General features: G+C 32.0%; 2 protein-coding genes across 2 annotated transcripts; one reads left to right on the forward strand and one right to left on the reverse strand.

The window, feature by feature from the left end:
- Window positions 1-3422: 3422 nt before the first annotated feature.
- Window positions 3423-5195, forward strand: LOC112756429 (large ribosomal subunit protein eL19y). The gene is made up of 5 exons (XM_025805018.2): window positions 3423-3629; window positions 3891-4013; window positions 4366-4679; window positions 4833-4891; window positions 4979-5195. Exons 1-5 carry the CDS (start codon window positions 3518-3520, stop codon window positions 5001-5003), a joined length of 633 nt encoding a protein of 210 aa, XP_025660803.1. The 5' UTR covers window positions 3423-3517; the 3' UTR covers window positions 5004-5195.
- A 669-nt stretch (window positions 5196-5864) lies between these two features.
- LOC112756428 (ethylene response sensor 1) lies at window positions 5865-10081 on the reverse strand. Its single transcript, XM_025805017.3, has 6 exons — window positions 9705-10081; window positions 8271-9203; window positions 7471-7839; window positions 7099-7365; window positions 6571-6698; window positions 5865-6431 (listed from the first exon to the last, which is right to left on the reverse strand). Exons 2-6 carry the CDS (start codon window positions 9177-9179, stop codon window positions 6197-6199), a joined length of 1908 nt encoding a protein of 635 aa, XP_025660802.1. The 5' UTR covers window positions 9180-9203; window positions 9705-10081; the 3' UTR covers window positions 5865-6196.
- Window positions 10082-11636: the final 1555 nt, after the last annotated feature.

The following is an 11636-nucleotide window of genomic DNA, read 5'->3' on the forward strand; positions in this document are numbered from 1 at the left end:
TATATGTACAGATAAAAAAGTTATGCCAAAGTTAAGGGGAATAACAAAACCACTCCTCTAAATTTCATTAACTAAAAAGAAATCAGATTTATCCAATCTATAGCTTTATTCTTTTTATAAACCATATAGGTTGTATAGACAAGATTATATTAATATCAGCTCATGTATATATCAAATAATGATTTAAGAGTGCAAAAATTGAGTTACAAATATACCATTGAAGTTAAATTTACAGGCAAAAAGAGTTGTAATTTAGATTTTTTTTAAATATTTATTTATTTTTAACTAGTTCTATTTTTTTCTTAGAATTTATTATTCTAAATGCCACTTTTTTTTAATCTTTATATTTATTCCAAGAATTAAAAAAAAAACTCTTTTTTAAGAGTACAAAGAAAGTACTCTATTATAAAACTAAAAAAATGGATGTGGTGGACGTTGTCAGGGTTGGAGGTGATACTGTTATCGAGGACGTGGAAGTGGATGCTTTTGGTGGGTAAAGTGCGAAAGAGATGATGTACCAATCACAGAGATTTAGGAAATATGTGGTTCATAACATGTTGAGGTAGGTGCGACAGTTACACCATGACTTGATCTTAGAGTTGAAGAGGAGAAAGAAAAAGATGGAAAAGAAGACTGTGAAGGTGAAGAAGGAGAGTATGAATGTTAGGATTATACGCGATACGATGAAAATTAGGGAAAAACAGTATCGTTTTCGAACAAAGGGGTCACGGATCAGTTTATCCACTGTTAAAATTGTCAAGGATCATTTTATTCCCTGTTAGAGTTGTCAGAAACCATTTTGTCTTCCGTTAGAATTAACGAAGCCAAAGACCTAAGTGATTGATGGAATTATTATTAGAGACCAATCGATAATTAATTTTAGTTAAAGATTAAAGTATTTAGTTCGAAATTCTTTGAGAATCAAAAATAGATAAATACTCTTTTAAAATTTAAATCTAAAACTTTTAATTAAATTATAAAATATTTACCATCTCAACTAATATATTCTTTGTTATTTTGATATGCTTTTTAAATAAAATAGTGAATCAATACAAAAACAAAGGTGTCAATTAATTCACTAGTTACGATAAAATAAATTTAATTATTTACGTAAAAATATTTTTATATTGATCATGCTTAAAAAAAAAAACATTTATATTTTCATATTGCCCATGAGGCCGAAGCCTTTGGATGCCCACAAAGCCCCGAAGAAAGTCCAAGAATATTGTTTCTTAATTTACCTTTTTTTTTTAGGTCATAGACTCATAGTTGAGTGGGGTTAATACTCAATTTAATTTTTAAAATTTAAAATTAAATTTAAAATCATAATTAACTTAGATCGGTTTCAAAATTTATAATAATAATTTATATTAATTTTTAAACTAATTTTTGTAAATAATGTGTTAATTTTATAAGTTAATTTATTAAAATTTAAATTTTTTACTTAAATTTTATGTGATTAAAATTTACTAAATTTCTTAAAAATTTAATTAGGTCTTCAATATCTTCATAAATACGACAAATAACAAATTTGAGTTGAAAATTTTATGATTCTAGAAATAATAATGAAGTTTCTAAAACTTTAATAAATTTTGATCACATAAAATTAATAAATATCTGAGTTACGATTATAATTTTTGAAATTTAATTTGAATTCATTGAAATTTTAAAGTTTAAATTAAACTTTTATATTTTTTTTTGTTTTCTAGAATATTTTCTAGTTTAATAGGTCAATAAAGCACAAAATCCGATTCAAACTTTCCACGCTTATTTAAATAGACGAGTAAATTAATCACTAAATCAACACAGTTTATTTTGTTATAATTAAAAAGATAATTTTGTACCACTAATCTTTGGCCATTTTGTAAATAAAAAAATTCCTAAACTCTTTACAATCAACTATACTAACCTGTTTAGGAAGTAGTAGAAGCTACTTTTTTTTATTTTTAAATTATAAAAAGTCACAGTACGTGTGTTTGGCACTATTTTAAAAAGAACTTATAATTTTTTGAAAAGTTAATTCATAACTTTTTAAATAAGTAAAAATATATGACTTCTTCTCCTGAATAAGTCGTTCTATCATTTTCGTAAAAAAAAATACCTCAAAACAAGAAGAATTTACTTTCATTCTTGACTCTGTAAAAAAATACTGAAAATATTGGCCTCTACCACCATTTTCATCCAGGTTCCATCTGTTAGAAACATTGGCCTTTCACCATCATTTTCACGTAATGATTTATTTGTTGAAAATATTAACTCTCCACCACTATTTTAAAACGATGTTCCATCTGAACCACCTATTGCATATATTCCTTCCAGTTTTTTTTATCAGTTTTTCACTCTATTTTTATTATTAAATTTATATTTAACATTGTGTGTAGTATAAAATTTTTGTCTTGATTTTATTTTTATATAACTACTATTATTTTTATAGTTAGTTATAACAAGTTCTTGACCCAAATAAAAAAATAAAAAAATAGAAGTAAAAAAAATAACAAAATATACATTGACACACATTTTACATTTATTTTTTATTTTTATCTACCATGCACAATAAAACAGCAAAGACTAACTACACAATAATTTCTTTGGCATTGTCATCAAGATTTTTGTGAATTAAAATTTTATTACTATTTACCACATACAAGAATACTGTTATGGGTGAAGATGAAGTAGAAAAACCAGTTTCTACCTAAAAAATAGAACTAATAAGAGAGCAAATAAAGAATTAATTGTCTAAACAATTGTAATCTTAGTGATTAAGTTATAGAAAATCAACATTCAATATTGAAAAGTATTTGTTATCATCGTTGTTTTAATATCTATTTTTATAAAAAAAATTGTATTTTTTGAGTTATTTATCTAAACGCTACAACTTTAAAATAAGTACTTCTATGACTAAAAATTCAAACACAAAATAATTTATTTATAATCTGCTATTAATAAAAATTCTTATACTTTAAACTCTTTTTCTAAAATAATTTATAAATTATTTATCCAAACTAGATAACCTCAACCACACCAACAACTTCCATCATCGAAGAAGAATAGACGAAGATGAAGTGAGAGGGTAAAAACATCTAAACGAGGTGTATATTTGTACTTAAAAGATGCCAAACCAAAATAAAAAATCAAGATATTGACGTTGAGTCACGCGAATCTCAAGAACTACTATTTTACTGTCCAATTTTGCGGTACCACCACTCCACCAGTGAAATAGCTCAACATATTTTGGTGACGATTTTTAGGGAAAGATTTTTTGTTTGTGAGCAGACGGGCTAAGGCCCAAAATAGGAAAATAAGTATTTTTATATATTTATTTGTATAAAACTCCAAAATAGAAACTATAGGTCGGCCCAAATGTAGGAATTCTAAAATGTTTCGTGGGCCACACGGCACCGTAAGGCCCAAAAGACTGCTATCCAATCCAATTTATAAAAGAAGGGAACTAGGGTTTTCCATTCGTCTCTTCCACAAAACTCGTATCGGCAGCAGCAACCAGAGAGAGTGGAGCAAAATGGTGTCTCTGAAACTGCAGAAGCGCCTCGCGGCTAGCGTCCTCAAGTGTGGCAGAGGGAAGGTTTGGCTTGACCCCAATGAAGTCAATGAAATCTCCATGGCCAATTCTCGTAAACCACATCATCCTCAATTGTTCTTTATTTTTCGATCTTTCTATTCCTATGAAATTTTCATTTTTAGGCTTCTGGTTTTGTTTAACCTATAAGATGTCTGTATTTTATATTGGATTTGAAAGTTTTTGAAGCTTTTATTGTACTATTCTTCAGCTAGAGCCATAGGGGAGACCGATATACCTTTATCAACGTTGATTATATATCCTTTTATACGAAGGTATCTGTAGGTGTATGCATAAGGTGGATTTTGATTTTCAGGTCAAAACATAAGGAAGCTGGTTAAGGACGGTTTCATTATCAGGAAACCCACCAAGATTCACTCCCGTTCACGTGCCCGTAGGATGAAGGAAGCCAAGAGGAAAGGACGTCACTCTGGCTATGGTATTTATTCCTAAACCTTATATTCAGCAAATATCAAAGATGGTATATCCCATGGATGATTAGTAATATTGTCATTTCTAGTACTTTATGTAAATGTAAATATCAATAGATTTGGAAATTCTACAAAGAAAATAACTGTTGAGGTTTTATTGTGATTCATACTTTCATATCATATCATCTGGAGAGAGAGAGTAGTGTAATTACTATGCAACATACCTTGAGAGAATAGATTGTTTTTTGTTGAGATTGTATTAAACATTTCTGAAGTGTGCCTGAGATGAATGGTTCTCTGATCTTAGTGTGGCAATGTTTAGCTTGGCTACTTATATTGTGTTGATCTTGATACCAATAGGTAAGCGTAAGGGTACCAGGGAGGCAAGGCTTCCAACTAAGGTTCTTTGGATGAGGAGAATGCGTGTTCTCAGACGCCTGCTCCGCAAGTACAGGGAATCCAAGAAGATTGACAAGCACATGTACCATGACATGTACATGAAGGTTAAGGGTAATGTTTTCAAGAACAAGAGAGTGCTGATGGAGAGCATTCACAAGTCCAAGGCTGAGAAGGCAAGAGAGAAGACCCTGTCTGACCAGTTTGAGGCCAAGCGTGCTAAGAACAAGGCCAGCAGAGAAAGGAAGATTGCTCGTAGGGAGGAGCGATTGGCCCAGGTGAGATTTCTGGTGTCCATCACAAGATATTTAAATGCTCTATATTGTGAAACTTTTATTTACCTAGTTAACATGTATTTCCAATGAACTCTGATGATCAAGATTTTTTAACCTTTTTCTACTATTCTATTTGTTGTCTTTGCAAAATGTTAGGGTCCTGGAGAGAAGCCTGCACCCACTCCTGCACCTGCTACAGCATCACAGCCTGCCCAGTGAGTATTGTAACTTCTTTTTGCCTTGTATTTTCAGCTTTGTGGTGTTATGAGTGATGTTAACTATATATTTTTTCTTTTATGCAGAGCAACAAAGAAATCCAAGAAGTGAAGACCGTATTCTGATTTGGGCTGATACAATATTTTGTCGGACTGGTATCAATAGCGTTTGTTTTAAAATAGTTTTGACGAGTTTCTGTTGGTTTAGACATTATTTAGTTTTCAAGTAAATGAACTTGTTTCCGAATTCGTTTTTTAAGCTGATATTTACCGTCTTCGTATGAAGGTCTCAATGTTTTGAAAATACGTGTTACCCTTTCTACTTAATCCGATGCCGCTCTTGATTCTGAATGTTCAACTCAATTAATTAGTTTCTCGTGGAAAGAGTTATATACTGACAGATAAGGCTATAAAACATAAATGAACTGTGGTGTTTTTTTTTGGAAATCTCCATCCTCGCAGTTAAATTGAGTTGAGATGAAACATATTGACGATAAGGGTAATTCAATAATGTTTGAAATGAGGTCTCACTCTTTCTGGTGCGTTTTGCTATGACATTTACTTCTCAGATAAAAAGGACATTAGAAGTTACGACTTTGTAATGCATGATAGGAAAATGTAACGTAACATAACTGAATACAAGTAATTTTACAGCGACAATTGCATCCAGCAGGCGGTTCTTTTTTTTCTTCTTGGTGAAGTTTAATTCAAATTTGAGTGTTAAGGTTACGCTTGAAGATAAAACTGGTAGGGTGATTGAATATCTGTTCTAATCCCCATGCTAACTCGATTTAACAATCTCACCGGCAATGACACACAAAATTGTGTGATTAAGGCAAAGGAATAAGAACCCTGTAATTGGCACTCCCTTCCCGCAGTATCTCCTTCCGCGACACTACAAATAAGTGTATTCCCTACATCAAGATTATTTCGTTTTAATAAAGCAGAGTCCACCAACAAAATAAGCACGGTATTTGACAAATAAACGGTTTGGATATTTATTTACATGTTGCGAATATGGCTCTTCCGGATTCAGGAATTTCGTAAAATCTGTTTCGCTAAAATCATATTTTGAAATTTCCGAAACGGAAAATAAACCAAGCTATATACAAAAGGGATTATTCCTAAACTTTGTTCCTCTATATTGTATGCAAATTAATGATACGTCTTCTTACAAGGCCCGTTCGTTAGAAGCTTGCCTGGATAAGTAAATATTTAAATAATCCTAATCTATATGGCCGCAAACTTTGTTATACAATTTGGCTTATCCAAAATGAAGGTTAAGCAATTTTGTTGTTTTTCATTTTAAAAACTTCTTTGATTCCGTCGACCGGCAAAACCTGCGTCTTCATCTTTGGCGAAGGCCTTGAATCTAGCTAGGCCTCCACTTCCACTATATGCTTGCCCTCTGTTTGCAGCTTGACGATCCACCAATTCGGGATTGCCACTAATCCCAAGTTTAATTATGAATGTAGCTGTGGTCCCTTTGTCCATGCCTTCGCTCTCAATCCATATGTGCCCTCCCATGAGATTCACAAATCTGAATCATTTTTTAGTTTTTGACAATAGTCAACAACAAGATTAAACCAAAAACAATAGATGCAAAATAACATCAACAGCAGCCAGTAGAAACTTTGTGAACTCAGCATTTTTATATTTTAGGTTTATTTTCCCCCTACCTTTTACAAATGGCAAGCCCAAGACCTGCACCACTGGTTGGTCGACCTGGACCGCTCCGAGATTGAGCAAATTTGGTGAAAAGATGTGGTATATCTTGTGGAGGAATGCCACATCCAGAATCTTTAACCTACACAAAAGAGGATGCTCGGGTCAACAACATAAGGTGATAGAAGGTAACAAAGATGTGTTCTTTGTATGCACACCTGTGCCGTATCCCAAGCCGGTAAATACACCTCCACCATTGAATGGAGTGTGGAATCATACCCCCATCCAATGGTAAAGGATTGTGTGTTGGCACAATATAGAAAGAGTAAAAATAACATTTTTCTTAGAATAGCTAAATTGGCAGAAGAAAAGAAACCATATATCTCTAGGCAGTAGTCATATTTTTAGGCATCTAGGCAGATAACAAAAGAATTCAACCACATTAGAACCTAGTTATAGAACAGAAGCAATCTTTCTGAAACTTATTTGTCAACATCAAGACAACTATAATATGACTCATATTTCAGTGCCTCAATCACTACCTGTACTCGTAAGTAAAAATGGCCATCACTTGAAGCTGGGTAAAACTCGGGAGGTCGCCAATCTTGTAAAGAGTCTGGTTTTGGAACAGTTGCTCTAATAGACACATAGCCCTCCTTAGTGAATTTGACAGCATTACCCACAACATTTAATAGAGTTTGCATAAGTCGCTTTTCATCACCAATGGCATGCACAGGAAGATCAGGAGCAATAATTAAAGTAATAGGTAATTTTTTCACAGATGCTATAGGCTTTATCAGTTCAACAACCTGCATTGAAGATGGAAAAGAGCATAAGTGTTGGTCATGTTCAAGAACAAATAATGATTTTGATGCTGTTTCAAGACCCCATGGCTGAAAATCATATGGTAATACCTCTCCCAAAACACCATGAAGATTGATTTTTCCCATTTCTAATTCAAGGCTACCATCTTCCAGTCGAGAAAGATCCAAAACATCATTGATAAGTGTTGCTAAGACATTACTACTCTTCAATACTGTCTCTATCATGACTCTCTGCTCTGGAGTCAGTTCAGTCTCCAAAAGAAGTGACGACAATGCTATTATTGCATGCATTGGTGTCCTCATTTCATGATTCATGACAGCAAGGAAATCATTGCGAGCGTGAATAGCCATCTCTGCCTCCCGTCGAGCTAAATCTAAAGCCACATTTTGTTCCATGAGTTGATCACGAGCTCGCATCGACTCCTCCAAAATAGCAGCATGGGAAAGGGCAACTGCTACCTGTTAAGAAACAAAAAATGAATTTAGCATTCAGTTGAATATATTCTTAAACATGAATACTTTGAAATTTCCATATGCAATTGTGGTCATTTAATCTAATAAAAAAAAGGCATATTCCTATAAGACACACAATTAATTAAACACAAGCTTCAGGTAGTTAATTCGTCATTATTCCAATAAAAATGCATAACAGAGCTATTGTTTAAGGTGAGACCAAGTAGCTAATGGTTGATAGTCACTTCATTATTATATCTTGAAAACAACTTTACTATGACAGTCAGAACAGTACATCAACCGGCAACAACATTGACTGAATTTGATTAATTTGGCAATTAACAAGGAGTAGATGAATCAGCAGCAGTTAGAATTAGGAAACGGAAGTATGTAATTGAAAACAAGGACAACCGAGAGAAAGGAAATCTCAAGAAGACCTGATCTGCAACAACATCAACCAATTCCAACTCATGGTCTCGCCACTTTCTAGCGCTGTCAGTAGGGAGGATGAGAACCATTATTGCATAGCTTTTTGCTGAAAGATCAGGCCAGTCATTGATTTGGAAATTCGAGAGATGTAGCAGAGGCACCCTGACAGCAACTACTTCAGGTGGAACATATCTCCCCACAAGAGGCCTAATCCTGGCCAATGGGCATGTGTGCGGTATCCGTGTCGCTCGAGGGCTATTGAAAACTTCAGTGACAATGGGAAGGTTTGTTGGCACCGTAGACCCAACTTGAACATGAAAGGTTAAAGTGTGGGAAAGTTGCAGATTCAGACCACTCCTTGATGGCATCCACAATGCACATTCCTCCAAGCCTAAAGTCCTACCAAGCTCAACAAGAGTAGTCTTGAGAATGGTATGCCGGTCCAGTGTGCTCCGAATTTCATGAGTCAACATCCTAACGTGCCTTCCGGTTTCTTCCTGCGTAAGAATAAGGCCCATCTCCCTATCAAGCTCTTCAGCCTTGTTCTTAAGGAACAACTCGCGCGTCTTGACACTCAACAGATCAGGAATGATGTGAACAAGCATGAGCGCAGTTGCGCATGACACAATGGCACACGAGACCTTGGCGATGGTCATTACCACGGCAACGGCCTTGGAGTGCACAGAGAATGTCCAGAGGTTAATGAAATGAGTTGCTCCACAGAGAACAATAAAAGCACCAAACTGCATAAGCACCCATCTATAAGGGAAGAATGCAGATTTCTGAACAAAATAGATCAGCTCTACAGGAATAGAGAAATATGCGAGTGCAATTAGGACATCCGAAATATACTGATACTTGACAAGAAGTTCGTCAGGTGGATACGGTGTCTCTATACAATCACATGCTTCCATCATCTTTTACAATATTTATCAACGGATCTGTCAACACCAAAGGCAGGTATTGTTAACGCAGATTTCACAAAACACACTATTATCAGTCTGTGGCACAGTTCAATTCAATCACAACCGTGTATACGAACTTCAGAATCAACAACTACTATACTACCACCATTTACTTGGACTTAGACCCGATTTGACTATTAACTTGCACTTATGAACCGGAGTTGAAAAAAGTTGAAGAATCACAAAAACATGAGCTGAGAGAGACCAAACACGAGAGATCATGGAGCTCAAATCCCATCATTTGGTAGTAAAACCCATCGTAAGGTAAATGGAAATAAAAACATTGAATCTAGGTCCGAAACAAGGTTACATAATCAACTAAATAGAATGAGTTTAATAATGATAGGAACAAATCTGAAGAAAAATCAGCGTGAGCATTCATGAATGAATCGTAAAGCAAACCAAGCAAAGCCAAGTGTAGCTAATAAGTAAATAAATAAAGAAGAAAAAGAAGAAGCAGAGAAAGAGAAAGAATACCAAGAAGAAGAAGGAAGCTGAGGAGCTAGATGCAGAGGAGAGTTGCTGTGGAGTAGGGGGAGCCGCCCATTTGATTAGGCGGACACATTTCTTTTTTTCTTTTTCTTTTTCTTTTTTTTTTTTTTTGGTTGCAGTAAGAGAAGAGGAGAGAAAAGAAATGAGAAGAAAGCAAGCAAGATTAGAGAAAAGCCGAAAAGGAGAGAAAAGATGAAAAATGAAAAAAAAAAAAAAAAGAGAGAGAGAGAAGGTGCTTCCCCTCTGGGCTCACGGACAACGATGACGACTCTCACTCCCAACTTGGTTCACTTCAAACAATTGGTAGCGCGTGCTTCTTCCTCCGCTTTTCTTCCCTTTCTACACGTGACCCACCCTTCATTTTCTATTTTCTTTCCTTAATATATGGGGTTTTTTAACTTTTTTTTCTTAGACAAAATTATCATAAAAAAAGAAAACACTAAAATTATTTTGTATTTAATTTATTTTTTATAGAATAATATATTGATATTATGATATCAAAAATATTATTTGTATATTAAAATTAGTTACTAACATATTTATATATAAATATATGTATAATTTAATTTATTTTAATGTATATTTATATTTTAATATATTTTTTATTGATAACTGATTTTAATAATTAATTTTGATATACATATAATATAATAATTAATAAATTAAAATAAGTGATTGCTTCATTCATCTAGTATTTTAAAAGTAATACAATTAAATTCGATTTTTATAAGTTTTTAAAAATATCAAGATAAAAACACTAATTTCATTTTAATAACGTGATAATTTCTAAAAATTATTTTAATTTCAAATCAATAAATGAATATACAATGAATAATTAAAATTTTATATTGCATGAACAAAATTTTTTATAACTTAAATTATAAAAAAAAAAAAACAAATGAGTTATCGACCGTACGCTAAGAATTTCTCATATTTTAATTTTTGGGAAGGAAATTGATTGGCTCGTTTTATTAGTGTCTTAGGTCATGGACAAATGGACAATGGGCAGTGGACCCACTAAAATTTTCCCTTTCGAGCTAGGGGGAACGTTCTAACTTCGAAGTTCCAACCTCTACATTAATTAATTAATTAATTAATTAATTAATTAATTAAAGTCTTGCAACTACTGCAAGGGTAATATTTTTTGTTGTGTTTATCTATCATATGTTCTTAAGACATATATTAAAATTATAAAATAATTTTTTTATTAAAAATATAAAAAATTTAAAATTTTAATATATTTATTTTATATTTATTAAATAAAAATATTTAAAATAACCTATTAATAATAAATTTATCATATTTAGAATTATGGGACATAGAATTACTATGAAAATTATTTTAAATGAAGCAATAGACTTTAGAGAGTTTAATTGTATTGCACATTTATAATCTCTTTGGCTGCATTTAAAAAGAAAATTAAAATTGTAAGACAGAGATTAGATTGAAACTAAAATAAATTTTTATATTATATTTAGTATAAATTTTATAAAATTAAATTATGTTTTAATATTTTATTTAATTTAAGATAAATATATAAATAAAATAAAAATATTTATTAGAATATTCAAATATTTTTAGTAGAATATATTGTTAAAGTTTTAGTTATTGTTCTTAAAAATTTTTAGTTCTTGTGCCTTTATTTTTTAAAAATATTTAAAAAAATTAAAATTTTATATTCTAGTCTTTAGTTACTAAACACAATATTGATTTACAGCTTCTCAATTCTAATTTCAATTTCTAAAAAAATACGATCTTTGAATTATAATTAGTTGATAATGATGTGCTTGGAATTCTCTTTGTATGGAAATAGTTCAATTCAAATTTTTTTAATTAATTATTAAGTATAAATTTTTATTATTTAATATTTTTTCTTATTTTATCTAAAGAATATATAATTAAAAATCACACTTTATA

The sequence above is a fragment of the Arachis hypogaea genome, chromosome 16, assembly GCF_003086295.3.
Source record: "Arachis hypogaea cultivar Tifrunner chromosome 16, arahy.Tifrunner.gnm2.J5K5, whole genome shotgun sequence".
Taxonomy (NCBI): Eukaryota; Viridiplantae; Streptophyta; class Magnoliopsida; order Fabales; family Fabaceae; genus Arachis; species Arachis hypogaea.